We start from the raw sequence: 16,327 nt of genomic DNA, 5'->3' as shown, positions 1-16,327 counted from the left end.
TCTACAGAGATTCCACGTCTCAGAGCTCGTCCTATTGTTTTTGGTTATTGCCAGATCTCTGTATGTGCGCTGATTACTGCACGCTGTGTTGCCTGATTGCCAGCCATAACAAGTTGGCTCCATGGGAGGGACTCCACCATTCTCCGTGGATGTTCACTGGAAAAATGTAAAACATTATTCCTGTCTGTCTTTTTGACAAACAGGTCAGTATATAAAAAACCTTCACTCTTATAGACACATGTATCCAGAAATTGCATCCTGGTCTGAGAGCACTCCATTGTGAAACCCAACCCAGGGTAGATATTATTAAATTTTTGCAGATAAAGAAAGGACTGTACCCTTGAATCCCCAGACACATCTCTCCCTTGATATGTTTGGCCTCCACAATAAAAGTGATTTTGTGCCTCCAACACAGGATCCTGTTGTGGAGACCTTTTGTAAACTAGTAAAGGCCGATTTGGCTAAATTGAAACAAAAGGGGAAGAGATCGAGTCGCTCGAATCTAACATATGCAGAGCGTAAGGAGATTGGGATTCTAAAAAGTAATAAATCCATCACCATCAAGGCAGCCGATAAAGGCGGAGCCTTGGTGGTGATGGACACGGCCCAGTATTTGGATGAGATAAGGTCGCAGCTTTCAGATACAGAGGTCTATGAGAGGCTACAGGTGAACCCAACCCAAAGGTTTAAATCAGAATTGGATACAATAATTGAGGAGGCATTGAATAGTGGCCTAATTGATGCTAAGTTGGCCAAATATCTTACATTTGAACACCCAGTGGTTCCCGTCCTGTACACCCTCCCAAAAATTCATAAGGATCTTCAGAGGCCCCCTGGCCGCCCGATTGTGTCGGGCAGGGGGTCTCTGTGTAATAAAGTGGCAATCTTTTTGGATCATTTACTGAGAAAATTTGCGGTTACTACACCTTCCTATGTGAAGGATACTAGTGATTTCATTAGGTCCTTGGAGGGTGTGCAGGTCGGGGATACCACATGGTTGGTGTCATTTGATGTTACATCTCTATACACTTCCATCGAGCATGCCAGGGGGTTGTCTGCTGTCGGTGTGGCGCTGGCCGGCTCCGACATGGCCCCGGACTGTGCACGGTTCGCCCTGGCGCTGCTGGAGTACATTCTCGAGAGGAATTTTTTTCTCTTTGGGGATGATTTCTTCCTGCAGCGCCGCGGGACAGCCATGGGGTCCAATGTGGCCCCTACGTATGCTAACATCTATATGGCTGTCCTGGAGGGCGAACACGTGTACAAGTCGCAGTTTTGGGGCCGTGTTAGGGGCTGGCGGCGCTACATCGACGACATCTTCCTGGTTTGGGATGGTGATTATGATGAGCTCGTACAATTCCACCTTTTTTTGAATAATATCTACCCTGGGTTGGGTTTCACAATGGAGTGCTCTCAGACCAGGATGCAATTTCTGGATACATGTGTCTATAAGAGTGAAGGTTTTTTATATACTGACCTGTTTGTCAAAAAGACAGACAGGAATAATGTTTTACATTTTTCCACTGAACATCCACGGAGAATGGTGGAGTCCCTCCCATGGAGCCAACTCCTAAGAGTCAGGAGGATTGTCTCGAGTGACTCTCTTATAGATTTGAGGCTTAATGAGATGTGCCAAAAATTTCTGGCGAGAGGATATCCTAAGGAGGACTTGGATACATTCAAAACTAAAGCATTGTCTAAAGGAAGAGATGAGCTCCTTACTCCCAAGGTTGCTATAGAATCTGATAAGAGGATACCATTTGTGACAGCATTTAATGGTTTGAGTGGCCAGATCTCGGATGTGATTCGAAGGCACTGGTCACTTCTGGGGAGGGGACATGACAATGTGAGTGAGTTTCAGTCGCCCCCACTATTCTCATATAGGAGAAATAGAAATCTGAAGGACGAGTTGGTGGTGTCTGATGTGGGCAGCTCAAGGAGGGATCCGCAGACTACTTTAAGCCGTCCGAGCCTGGGTAATTTTCCCTGTCTCGGATGTGCAAGCTGCAATAATTTAATCAAAGGGGCATGTTTTTATCATCCCCACACTGGAAAAAAGAATACGATACGGAAACGATATACATGCAGAAGTAGTTTTGTGGTCTACATCCTTAGCTGCCCGTGTGGTCTCTACTATGTAGGGGAGACCACAATGGAGGTCAAAGCGAGAATTTCAAAGCATAAGAGTACTATTAGAACGAATTTGATTGACCTTCCAGTACCTAGGCACTTCCATGAGTTCGGGCACTCGGTTAATCAGCTCAGATACCGAGTCATTGATGATGTACCTATGCCAAGACGGGGTGGCGATCGGGTCTCTCTTCTGAAGAGAAAAGAATTGAAATGGATCTATGAGCTTGATACTCTCTCTCCAAAAGGCTTAAATATTGATTATCAACAAAGTTGTCTCCTGTAAGGTCCTTTTGGGCCTCTGTGGTACCTTATCGGTGTACTATTGTTTTTAATTCTATTATATACTGTTTATTTTTGTTAGGGGTGGTCTCATTAACAGTTGCTTTTTAGATCTGTCCTATATATACAAATGTAGCCTCTTGATCAATTTGATCTGAGGAGAGTGTGGCTATTTGCCTGATATCTACCTTAATCCGTTTTTTTATATATTGTGTTTTTTTCCCCTCCTTTTTCCCTTTTTATGTTTGGATGTATTTTTTTCCAGGATAAAAAAATATAGATGTCTATGGAGTTAATGTGCCTGCTCTCGTCAGATCACAAATGCTAAGCAGCTTGAGGCTGGGCAATTACCAACATGGGAGACGGGCTGGGAATCCCTGATATCTACCTTAATCCGTTTTTTATATATTGTGTTTTTTTTCCCCTCCTTTTTCCCTTTTTATGCTTGGATGTAGTTTTTCCAGGATAAAAAAATATAGATGTCTATGGAGTTAATGTGCCTGCTCTCGTCAGATCGCAAATGCTAAGCAGCTTGAGGCTGGGTAATTACCAACATGGGAGACGGGCTGGGAATCCCTGGTACCAAAGGTGTTTGTAATGTATGTATGTCCTTGCAAGGAGCTTTATACGGACTGAATTTAAGCTATTATGATGGTTGTTTTTTCGGTATATGTCGTTTTTCATTACAGGCCCGTATGAATAGATGTAAATATTTAAAATGACGGATCACATAGTATATGAATAGTCGATATTGGGGATAAATATATAAGGTGTCCAGTGGAGAAATGTCATATTGTATACCGTTGTATACTATGGACCTGGAGTAAAAAAATACTATACCTAGCTATGAGCCTGGATGTACTTTTGCGCGCTGATTGTAGCGCTATGTGACCGCTCACTGGAGTCATCTATTATGAAGAAGTCTATGGAGCATTACTTTGCAGTCGCCGATTAAATAGACTCAGTGTGCTGACTATGCTGGATTCCGTCATTATAGCGCTATGTGACCGCTCACTGGAGCCATCTGTCATGAAGAAGTCTATGGAGAATTCCTTTGTCATACGCAGTCGCTGACTATATGGACTCAGTGTGCTGATTGTGCTGGAGTCCGGGACTGCGACATGCGCATATGAGCTATGGACAGGGATGACGTCACGGACATGTACAATACAATGTGCACCAGTGGACAAAAGTGGGCGGTGTTTGTTTACCACTGACATGTGGTCCAGCAGCCTATGAACTAGTGCGGTGAGGAGCACTGCATGCTGGGCATATGTCGATCACATGATTTAAGATTGAGGAGCTGATTGGACTGCTCTTGTTCTGAACACGCCCACAATGCCATGACGATCGTGGATGCAGTACCCGGATTGGTGCGAGTGATATTTGTTTACATTGTGGACTTTGGGGACTTATTGGGGATTTACGAGTGTCACACAATAGTGGCGAGTGATCAGAGGTAGTTGGACTATGTTAGCGGCTAGTATATATAGGGGGCTGGCAATGTTGGACTGTTTTTATATGTACAGTGGGGCAAAAAAGTATTTAGTCAGTCAGCAATAGTGCAAGTTCCACCACTTAAAAAGATGAGAGGCGTCTGTAATTTACATCATAGGTAGACCTCAACTATGGGAGACAAACTGAGAACAAAAAATCCAGAAAATCACATTGTCTGTTGTTTTAACATTTTATTTGCATATTATGGTGGAAAATAAGTATTTGGTCAGAAACAAACAATCAAGATTTCTGGCTCTCACAGACCTGTAACTTCTTCTTTAAGAGTCTCCTCTTTCCTCCACTCATTACCTGTAGTAATGGCACCTGTTTAAACTTGTTATCAGTATAAAAAGACACCTGTGCACACCCTCAAACAGTCTGACTCCAAACTCCACTATGGTAAAGACCAAAGAGCTGTCAAAGGACACCAGAATCAAAATTGTAGCCCTGCACCAGGCTGGGAAGACTGAATCTGCAATAGCCAACCAGCTTGGAGTGAAGAAATCAACAGTGGGAGCAATAATTAGAAAATGGAAGACATACAAGACCACTGATAATCTCCTTCGATCTGGGGCTCCACGCAAAATCCCACCCCGTGGGGTCAGAATGATCACAAGAACGGTGAGCAAAAATCCCAGAACCACGCAGTGGGACCTAGTGAATGAACTGCAGAGAGCTGGGACCAATGTAACAAGGCCTACCATAAGTAACACACTACGCCACCATGGACTCAGATCCTGCAGTGCCAGACGTGTCCCACTGCTTAAGCCAGTACATGTCCGGGCCCATCTGAAGTTTGCTAGAGAGCATTTGGATGATCCAGAGGAGTTTTGGGAGAATGTCCTATGGTCTGATGAAACCAAACTGGAACTGTTTGGTAGAAACACAACTTGTCGTGTTTGGAGGAAAAAGAATACTGAGTTGCATCCATCAAACACCATACCTACTGTAAAGCATGGTGGTGGAAACATCATGCTTTGGGGCTGTTTCTCTGCAAAGGGGCCAGGACGACTGATGCAGGTACATGAAAGAATGAATGGGGCCATGTATCGTGAGATTTTGAGTGCAAACCTCCTTCCATCAGCAAGGGCATTGAAGATGAAACGTGGCTGGGTCTTTCAACATGACAATGATCCAAAGCACACCGCCAGGGCAACGAAGGAGTGGCTTCGTAAGAAGCATTTCAAGGTCCTGGAGTGGCCTAGCCAGTCTCCAGATCTCAACCCTATAGAAAACCTTTGGAGGGAGTTGAAAGTCCGTGTTGCCAAGCGAAAAGCCAAAAACATCACTGCTCTAGAGAAGATCTGCATGGAGGAATGGGCCAACATACCAACAACAGTGTGTGGCAACCTTGTGAAGACTTACAGAAAACGTTTGACCTCTGTCATTGCCAACAAAGGATATATTACAAAGTATTGAGATGAAATTTTGTTTCTGACCAAATACTTATTTTCCACCATAATATGCAAATAAAATGTTAAAAAAACAGACAATGTGATTTTCTGGATTTTTTTTTCTCAGTTTGTCTCCCATAGTTGAGGTCTACCTATGATGTAAATTACAGACGCCTCTCATCTTTTTAAGTGGTGGAACTTGCACTATTGCTGACTGACTAAATACTTTTTTGCCCCACTGTATATATGTATGTTGCACTATGATGTATTTTTTCCAGGTATATGGAGCCACACCATTGGTTGCTTGTTAATTAATGGGTTTGGCCTAAGGGTATATAATGGTGGTTGTATTGTCTTTTCACTATGCTTGAAAAAGGTCCACTGACCGAAATGTTGCAGATGGCAGAATAAACTTTGGAGCTGTCTTTTCACAATTGCTGTGGTGCTGTCCTTTTCTTCATGTGCTTCTAGAAGGACAAGACAGACATACAGACGGAAGTGACCCTTAGACAATTATATATATAGATTTGCAGTATCACTATCTAATCTAACCATTTTAAATGTCTTCATTATGTTACACATTTTAACGATAAAGATGCTCACCGTCTCCAAGAAACATGATTAGATTTTTGGCTCTGTGGTTGATGGGTTTTAAGTCCAAAGCTCTTTTCAGCGTCTGTAAAGCCTGATCGTTCCAGAATTTAGGAGTCTTTTCTTGCTCTGAATGCAAAAAAATACAATTATGCAATGTTGCAAAACTGTCAATCCAAAAGTCATTCCAATGTCTTTATTAATAATTATAGGTCCCATGCTTATGAAACATTGATATGGGCCGCATGAGCAATTTTAGAGGTTTTGAGCTCTTTATCTTCACATTTGTGAAGAAATTGTATCTATTTTTTTGGAGCTAGGTTTTAATCTGGTCACAGTAATGGAAAATAATTACGGTACATAAGGTGTTTCATATTCTAGATTCTAAATATTTCTCAGCTTGACATAAAAAGATTCTTAATGGATAAATGTATTGGGAATTGCATGTGCAATAAGTGGACATTCACAATTTTAGAGTAACAGTCGTCACTACTCATTGGCATAACTTGAAGCTTGTAGGCCCTGCTGCAAAATCTGGGTGCAGCTACAACCCCTGAACTCTTTATAGTTACTCCCCTGGCAATAATTCATCCTTCAAAGTGCAGCATGGAACTGCTTTGCGGTTGTATAAAAGGGGAAGGGAAATGATTAGGAATGGTCTCCATATATAGATGTAGAAGAACCCTATTTTGAGTAATTGGCACATGTCCCTGACTTTGAGGTTTGGCCCTAAAAATCTATGAAGTATCTTTTACAACTATACTAAGCAGGTCATTACAAAATATTTACAGCCCTACCACTGGAAATTAGGCAACCCCAGACCAGCTTATTCAAAACTGCTATATTTCCAATTATCACATGCCTGTGTAGCAGTGGTCAGGGCTGATGGATTGCTCCTTGACACTCCATGGGTTAAATACATTTGATGTTCATGTATGTGATAAAGGGATGATACCCACTGGGGCTGCAGTTAGCTGAGACAGGGTTAAGTATAGCGGCCGGCCTAGTTTGGGAGGGGGAACTGAGTTGGTAGCAGGTCCAGGAGGTGACAAGGCTAGTCAGTGTGTGTGTACAGCAGTGAGTAAAGTAGTGGGCCTAGGACAAGAGGCTGCTAGGGACAGCATGGGCAGTGGATTGCCGAAAATACGCTTCTGTGTTATTCTGTGTAAATGGCCTGGGGCATCGTCGAGTTGGACGTCTGGGACCTGGGGCACACTCAGCTTGTGTAGCTACAGGGAAAGATAGACTCAGACTACATAGGGTGAAAGGTATTGGAATCCGAATATACTGCTAGTGAAGTGCCCCAGGGTCCTGGTCGTTGCAGTAATGTCATTTCCCTCTAGGGGGGAGTGATGTTACATTTGGAGGCGAAGAAAGACAACCGAATCCGGGTATCACAAAGATACAACACATTTCGCACTCCAGGCCACCAGGGGGAGTTCTGCTCCTATTTATTAGGGCATTCTTCACAATTAGGTAAAACTGGTGACCTGGGGAGGAAGTTAGGCAGTTGCTGGCTGAGCTTTCCTCAGGTGGTTGGTCCCTGACAGGGGTGGGATCCTGTCAGAGGCCAAGACAGAAGGATATGGAGCTGCGCCTGCCCTGAGTGTGGCAGCTTCCAGAAAGAGACACGGAAAGAGAACTGTATTGTAGAGAGGGTGAAGAAGTCGTAGCAAAGGAGTGGATATCAGAGGAGTTCTACCCTACAAAGGCTGCCTCCTTCTGAGGCGCAAGATCCCGGTAGCCGGAACACCGAGGGAGCAACAGTCCTTTATGCCTTGCTCCAGAGACCGGCAGGACAGCTAATTTCACGTTACTGATCCGCCCTTATACCCAGGAGCCAAAGTGGCACCTCTTAGAGGCCGGGGCATGATAGAGTCCCTGTAAAAAGCCTAAAGCCACCGGTCATACAAGTTTGTCCTATCCATCTGGGGGACAGAGAAAGACATAACATCTATAACATCTACAACAGTTGTGAGGACCTTATGAGAAGCTTAGCAGTTAGGTACTACAGCACACTGCGCTAGAGGAAGGCTACTGATATCTACCTGGATAAGGGGACTCTGGGTTTGCCTCCAAACCGGCCGGACTCTGCCTACCGTGTGGTCTGGTACCCTGGACTGTGGATGCTGAAGCCTACAGTAAAAAGGTAAAGAGACTGCAACCTTGTGTCCTCATTCTTCACTGCGCCTCTCACCATCCACCATCCACACACTGGGAAGTATGTGCAACGCAACCAGTTTCTACTGCCCCTGTGAAGAATCCTCCCATAAATATTCATCCCCATCATCCTCCTCCTCCTCTTCGTCCGCCACCTCATCCAGGAGAGTTCCCTGAGCAGACAATGGCTGACTGTCATCAAGGCTTCCCTCCTCCTCGGCTGCAGACGCCAGCTCCTTAATGTGCGTCAAACTTTGCATCAGCAGACGCATTAGTGGGATGCTCATGCTTATGATGGCGTCGTCTGCACTTACCAGCCGTGTGCATTCCTCAAAACACTGAAGGACTTGACAGAGGTCTTGGAGCTTCGACCACTGCACACCAGACAACTCCATGTCTGCCATCCAAATGCCTGCCCGTGTATGTGTATCCTCCCACAAATTAATTACAGCACACCTCTGTTCGCACAGCCTCTGAACCATGTGGAGTGTGGAGTTCCACGTTGTTGCAATGTCGATTATTAGGCGGTGCTGGGGAAGATTCAGCGATCGCTGATGGTTCTGCATACGGCTGGAGTGTACAGGCGACCAGTGGATGTGCAAGCAAAGTCTTCGCACCTTCAGGAGCAGGGCTGGTAACTCCAGATAATTTTTGAGGAAGCACTGCACCACCAGGTTCAAGGTGTGAGCCAGGCAAGGTATGTGTTTAAGTTCTGTAAGGGCTATGGCAGCCATAAAATTCCTTCTGTTATCACTGACTACCTTGCCTGCCTCAAGATGTACACTGCCCAGCCATGACTGAGTTTGTTGCTGCAAGTACTCGGCCAGTACTTCCGCGGTGTGTCTGTTGTCGCCCAAACACTTCATTTCTAACAAAGCCTGCTGACGCTTACCACTAGCTGTTCGATAATGGGACACCTTGTGTGCAACACTGGCAGATGCGGATGGAATGGTCATGCGACTGCGCTCTGTGGACGAGCTTTCGCTTCTGGAGGAGGAGGAGCAGGAGGAGGGGTGGCGAACGCCTACAGCCAACTGTTTGCTAGACCGTGGAGTAGGCAGAACTGTCCCACTAAGGCTGTCCCCTGTGGACCCTGCATCCACCACATTAACCCAGTGTGCCGTGATGGACACGTAACGTCCCTGGCCATGCCTACTGGTCCATACATCTGTTGTGAGGTGCACCTTTCTACTGACTGATTGGAGTGCATGGACAATGCGGTCTTTGACATGCTGGTGGAGGGCTGGGATGGCTTTTCTTGCAAAGAAGTGTCGACTGGGTAGGTCATAGCGTGGTACTGTGTAGGCCATCAGGGCTTTGAAAGCTTTGCTTTCAACCAACCGGTAGGGCATCATCTCTAACGAGATTAGTCTAGCAATGTGGGCTTTCAAACCCTTTGTACGCGGATGAGAGGATGAGTACTTTCTTTTCCTAACGAGAGTCTCTTGTAGGGTGCATATGGTGGAACTAGCGGTGGTGGTGATGGTGGACATGGCGGATTGAGAGAGGGTTGGTGATGGTATTCTCAATGTTGGCCTACATACAGTGTTTCCTACCAATAACCTTGTTATTCCCTGACTGCTTTGGCCTTGCGATGATACCTCCACATTTGCTGCTGGTGGTGTCCTAACTGGTGGGCTTACAGTGAGGGAAGCAATGTAGTGTTGCTGACTACCTTCATTCTGAGCAGGTGCACCAATGGTACGGGACGTTTGGTAGTTAGTCCAGGCTTGCAAGTGCATGCTGGTTAAATGTCTAAGCATGCACGTTGTATTTAAATTTTGAAGATTCTTCCCTCTGCTAAAGGTCTTTGAGCATTTCTTACAGATAACTACTGACTGATCATTCGGATCTTGGTTAAAAAATTGCCACACTGCACTCTTCCTACTATGGAATACCTTTTCAGGCATTGCACGCTATGCTATTTTCACCAGATGGCCACGCTGTCCTAAAACTGTTTTTGTTTTTGACAAACGTTTTTGGCCTGACACGGGCCTGCAAGATGACAGCTGTTGCGATGTAGATGGCTGCTGCGGATCATCCTCCTCTGCTTCTGAGCTACTGGCAGCGGCACCCTCTTCCCCCAATGGCTGCCAATCTGGGTCAACAACTGGGTCATCTATCACCTCCTCCTCAATGTCATGTGAACCTTCCTCTGTGTCACCGTGTAAGGTGCTATAGCATTCGGGATGGGGCACCATAGTCTCATCAGGGTCAGATTCTGGCTCAGTACACCAGGGATTCAAGCTTGAGGAGGCTAATTTGCATATTCCAGGTGCCTTCTGGGAAAAGCAAAGAGTCTCCCTAAGCTAGAAGATCGTTGGGTACAGCCGGGACCAGCTGCTTGGAAAGCATCACCAAACCAGGGATTCAAGCTTGAGGAGGCTAATTTGCATATTCCAGGTGCCTTCTGGGAAAAGCAAAGAGTCTCCCTAAGCTAGAAGATCGTTGGGTACAGCCGAGACCAGCTGCTTGGAAAGCATCACCAAACCAGGGATTCAAGCTTGAGGAGGCTAATTTGCATATTCCAGGTGCCTTCTGGGAAAAGCAAAGAGTCTCCCTAAGTTAGAAGATCGTTGGGTATAGCCGGGACCAGCTGCTTGGAAAGCATCACCAAACCAGGGATTCAAGCTTGAGGAGGCTAATTTGCATATTCCAGGTGCCTTCTGGGAAAAGCAAAGAGTCTCAATAAGCTAGAAGATCGTTGGGTACAGCCGGGACCAGCTGTTTGGAAAGCATCACCAAACCAGGGATTCAAGCTTGAGGAGGCTAATTTGCATATTCCAGGTGCCTTCTGGGAAAAGCAAAGAGTCTCAATAAGCTAGAAGATCGTTGGGTACAGCCGGGACCAGCTGCTTGGAAAGCATCACCAAACCATGGATTCAAGCTTGAGGAGGCTAATTTGCATATTCCAGGTGCCTTCTGGGAAAAGCAAAGAGTCTCAATAAGCTAGAAGATCATTGGGTACAGCCGGGACCAGCTGCTTGGAAAGCATCACCAAACCAGGGATTCAAGCTTGAGGAGGCTAATTTGCATATTCCAGGTGCCTTCTGGGAAAAGCAAAGAGTCTCCCTAAGTTAGAAGATCGTTGGGTATAGCCGGGACCAGCTGCTTGGAAAGCATCACCAAACCAGGGATTCAAGCTTGAGGAGGCTAATTTGCATATTCCAGGTGCCTTCTGGGAAAAGCAAAGAGTCTCAATAAGCTAGAAGATCGTTGGGTACAGCCGGGACCAGCTGCTTGGAAAGCATCACCAAACCAGGGATTCAAGCTTGAGGAGGCTAATTTGCATATTCCAGGTGCCTTCTGGGAAAAGCAAAGAGTCTCCCTAAGCTAGAAGATCGTTGGGTACAGCCGGGACCAGCTGCTTGGAAAGCATCACCAAACCAGGGATTCAAGCTTGAGAAGGCTAATTTGCATATTCCAGGTGCCTTCTGGGAAAAGCAAAGAGTCTCCCTAAGCTAGAAGATCGTTGGGTACAGCCGGGACCAGCTGCTTGGAAAGCATCACCAAACCAGGGATTCAAGCTTGAGGAGGCTAATTTGCATATTCCAGGTGCCTTCTGGGAAAAGCAAAGAGTCTCCCTAAGTTAGAAGATCGTTGGGTATAGCCGGGACCAGCTGCTTGGAAAGCATCACCAAACCGCGCGCCTGTAGGACATTATTGCAAGAGAGCTTGGCTGAGTAGATTACACAAGAAGGAAAGCACACAGCAAGTCAGCAGGATCTAGGAGCAACATGGCAGATGTGACAACCTACATGGTGAGCTGCAGCATGTGCTACATGTTCACAGATCGACCAGAAGAAGAATCAAATTTCACCTGTCAGAAGTGTAGACTAGTGGCCCTTTTAGAAGAAAAGGTGCAGGGTCTGGAAGAAAGAATAGCAACTTTGAAACTCATCAAAGAGAATGAAGACTTTCTAGACAGAACAGAAGCATCTCTACTGGTCACAGAAGGTGAAAAAAGTGTCAGAGAACCTCCAAAAGCAGATGAGTGGAAGCATGTGACCAAAAGAAGCAAGAAGACCATGGAGAAATCACCAACCTCACAACTGAAGGACCGATATCAAATCTTTGTAGAGGATGAAGATGGCACACCTAAGGATGAAGCAATACCAGCAAGCAAAAAAGAAAAGGGCACACAGCAACAAGTGACAGCAAAAAGTACAGCCAAGAAGCAACGAAGAGTGGTGGTGGTGGGAGACTCACTACTGAGAGGCACAGAAGCAGCCATCTGCAGACCGGACATAACTGCAAGAGAAGTATGCTGCCTTCCAGGTGCGATGATCAAGGATGTGACCGATAGGATACCAAAGTTCTTCAGCTCCAAGGACGTCCACCCATTTCTTCTGATACATGTTGGCACCAATGACACGGCAAGGAAGGACCTACCGACAATCTGCAAGGACTTTGAAGAGTTGGGGAAGAAAGTAAAGGAACTGGATGCACAGGTAGTTTTTTCTTCTATCCTTCCAGTAGACGGGCATGGCACCAGGAGATGGAACAGGATCCTTGATGCAAACAACTGGCTAAGACGATGGTGCAGACAACAAGGATTCGGATTCCTGGACCACGGTGTGAATTACTTGTACGATGGACTCCTCGCCAGAGATGGACTACACCTCAACAAACCTGGGAAACACACATTCGCCAGAAGACTCGCTACACTCATCAGGAGGGCGTTAAACTAGAAGAAGAGGGGACGGGAAGAAAAACATTAGACTTGAACAAAGAAGACCCAGGAAAACATACTCAGAAGGGAAAGAACATTTCTAAAACAATCCACAGCGAGGAGATTGGAACAAAACAAAATCCTCTAAACTGCATGCTCGCAAACGCCAGAAGCCTGACAAACAAGATGGAAGAACTAGAAGCAGAAATATCTACAGGTAACTTTGACATAGTGGGAATAACCGAGACATGGTTAGATGAAAGCTATGACTGGGCAGTTAACTTACAGGGTTACAGTCTGTTTAGAAAGGATCGTAAAAATCGGAGAGGAGGAGGGGTTTGTCTCTATGTAAAGTCTTTTCTAAAGTCCACTTTAAGGGAGGATATTAGCGAAGGAAATGAGGATGTCGAGTCCATATGGGTCGAAATTCATGGAGGGAAAAATGGTAACAAAATTCTCATTGGGGTCTGTTACAAACCCCCAAATATAACAGAAACCATGGAAAGTCTACTTCTAAAGCAGATAGATGAAGCTGCAACCCATAATGAGGTCCTGGTTATGGGGGACTTTAACTACCCGGATATTAACTGGGAAACAGAAACCTGTGAAACCCATAAAGGCAACAGGTTTCTGCTAATAACCAAGAAAAATTATCTTTCACAACTGGTGCAGAATCCAACCAGAGGAGCAGCACTTTTAGACCTAATTAGGGTTGAGCGAAACGGGTCGAACATTTTCAAAAGTCGCCGACTTTTGGCGAAGTCGAGTTTCATGAAACCCGATCCGACCCCTGTGGGTGGTCGGCCATGCGGTACGCGACTTTCGCGCCAAAGTCGCGTTTCAATGACGCGAAAAGCGCCATTTCTCAGCCAATGAAGGTAAACGCAGAGTGTGGGCAGCGTGATGACATAGGTCCTGGTCCCCACCATCTTAGAGAAGGGCATTGCAGTGATTGGCTTGCTGTCTGCGGCGTCACAGGGGCTATAAAGGGGAGTTCCCGCCGACCGCCATGTTACTGCTGCTGATCTGAGCTTAGGGAGAGGTTGCTGCCGCTTCGTCAGAAGCAGGGATAGCGTTAGGCAGGGTCCATTAACCACAAAACCGCTTGTGCTGTAGCGATTTCCACTGCCCAACACCACCTTCGGTGTGCAGGGACAGTGGAAGCTCCTTTTTTTTTTTTTTTCCTCAGCGCTGTAGCTCATTGGGCTGCCCTAGAAGGCTCCCTGATAGCTGCATTGCTGTGTGTACGCCGCTGTGCAAACCAACTGCTTTTTTCAAAGCACAAATCCTCTTGTTCCTTCCTTTCTGCACAGCTATCTTGTTTGTTTGTCCACACTTTTTATTTAATTTGTGCATCAGTCCACTCCTTATTGCTGCCTGCCACACCTGGCTGAGATTACTGCAGGGAGATAGTAATTGAAGGACAGTTCCTTTTTTTTTTTTTTTGTGGGAGATTAAGATTGACATTTCTGCTAGAGTGCCATCTCTGTCTGTGTCATCTCTCACTCAGTGGGCCATAGAAAGCCTATTTATTTTTTTGCTTGATTTGGGTTCCAAAATCTACCAGAAAAAATCACAACATCAATCAGTGGGAGAAAAATATTGGCCTCAGGGCTTGTGTGCCACTCCTTACTCCTGTGTGTGCCATCTCTCACTCAGTGGGCCATAGAAAGCCTATTAATTTTTTTGCTTGATTTGGGTTCTAAATTCTACCTGAAAAAATCAATAAATCAATCAGTGGGAGATTAATATTGGCCTCTGGGCTTGTGTGCCAGTCCTGAGCGTGCCATCTCTCTCACAAATAGTGGGCCATAGAAAGCCTATTTATTTTTTTGGTTGATTTGGGTTCATAATTCTACCTGAAAAAATCAATCAATCAATCAGTGGGAGATTAGTATTGGCCTTTGGGCTTGTGTGCCAGTCCTAAGCGTGCCATCTCTCTCTCTCAGATAGTGGGCCATAGAAAGCCTATTTATTATTATTTTTTTATTGGGTTTATAAATTTTCCCTGGAAAAAAAAAAAAAGTGGGAGATTAATATTGGCCTCTGGGCTTGTGTGCCAGTCCTGAGCGTGCCATCTCTCTCACAAATAGTGGGCCATAGAAAGCCTATTTATTTTTTGGGTTGATTTGGGTTCCTAATTCTACCTGAAAAAATCAATCAATCAATCAGTGGGAGAAAAATATTGGCCTCAGGGCTTGTGTGCCACTCCTTACTCCTGTGTGTGCCATCTCTCACTCAGTGGGCCATAGAAAGCCTATTAATTTTTTTGCTTGATTTGGGTTCTAAATTCTACCTGAAAAAATCATTAAATCAATCAGTGGGAGATTAATATTGGGCTTTGGGCTTGTGTGCCAGTCCTAAGTGTGCCATCTCTCTCTCTCAGATAGTGGGCCATAGAAAGCCTATTTATTATTATTTTTTTTATTGGGTTTATAAATTTTCCCTGGAAAAAAAAAAAATGGGAGATTAATATTGGCCTCTGGGCTTGTGTGCCAGTCCTGAGTGTGCCATCTCTCTCACAAATAGTGGGCCATAGAAAGCCTATTAATTTTTTTGCTTGATTTGGGTTCCAAAATCTACCAAAAAAAGTCACTAAATCAATCAGTGGGAGATTAATATTGGCCTCTGGGCTTGTGTGCCACTCCTGATTCCTGTGTGCGTCATCTGTCACTCAGTGGGCCCTAGAAAGCCTATTTTTTTGTTTTATTTGTTTTCTAAATTCTCCCTGAAACAATCATTTTATTTTCTTTGGTTTCTAAATTATTCCTGAAAAAAATCATTTTTTTTGTATTTTTTTTTCTCTCAAGTCTCCCTGAAAAAAAAAAAAAAAAAAAAAATCTGTGGGAGATTCATATTGCCCCTTCTGCTTGTGTGCCAGTCTTGACTCCTGGGTGTGCCATCTCTCTCTCTCTCCCCAATTGTGGGCCATAGAAAGCCTATTAATTTTTTTGCTTGATTTGGGTTCCAAAATCTACCAAAAAAAATCACTAAATCAATCAGTGGGAGATTAATATTGGCCTCTGGGCTTGTGTGCCACTCCTGACTCCTGTGTGCGTCATCTGTCACTCAGTGGGCCCTAGAAAGCCTATTTTTGGTTTTATTTGTTTTCTAAATTCTCCCTGAAACAATCATTTTATTTTCTTTGGTTTCTAAATTATTCCTGAAAAAAATCATTTTTTTTGTATTTTTTTTTCTCTCAAGTCTCCCTGAAAAAAAAAAAAAAAAAAATCTGTGGGAGATTCATATTGCCCCTTCTGCTTGTGTGCCAGTCTTGACTCCTGGGTGTGCCATCTCTCTCTCTCTCCCCAATTGTGGGCCATACAAAGCCTATTAATTTTTTTGCTTGATTTGGGTTCCAAAATCTACCAAAAAAAATCACTAAATCAATCAGTGGGAGATTAATATTGGCCTCTGGGCTTGTGTGCCACTCCTGACTCCTGTGTGCGTCATCTGTCACTCAGTGGGCCCTAGAAAGCCTATTTTTTGTTTTATTTGTTTTCTAAATTCTCCCTGAAACAATCATTTTATTTTCTTTGGTTTCTAAATTATTCCTGAAAAAAATCATTTTTTTTGTATTTTTTTTTCTCTCAAGTCTCCC

At 44.8% G+C, this 16,327-nt stretch overlaps 1 protein-coding gene across 1 annotated transcript in view; it reads right to left on the bottom strand.

Moving 5' to 3' along the window:
- LOC138638051 (alkaline phosphatase-like) overlaps positions 1–16,327 on the bottom strand; it is a 170,395-nt gene that overhangs the window by 130,428 nt on the left and 23,640 nt on the right. The window contains exon 2 of the mRNA XM_069727021.1: positions 5,907–6,023. Coding sequence (XP_069583122.1) covers positions 5,907–6,023 — 117 coding nt within the window. The remainder of the gene's footprint in view (positions 1–5,906; positions 6,024–16,327) is intronic.

Source organism: Ranitomeya imitator, chromosome 5 (assembly GCF_032444005.1).
Source record: "Ranitomeya imitator isolate aRanImi1 chromosome 5, aRanImi1.pri, whole genome shotgun sequence".
Taxonomy (NCBI): Eukaryota; Metazoa; Chordata; class Amphibia; order Anura; family Dendrobatidae; genus Ranitomeya; species Ranitomeya imitator.
Note: the sequence above shows the minus strand (reverse complement) of the source record. Positions and strands in the feature narration are given on the sequence as shown.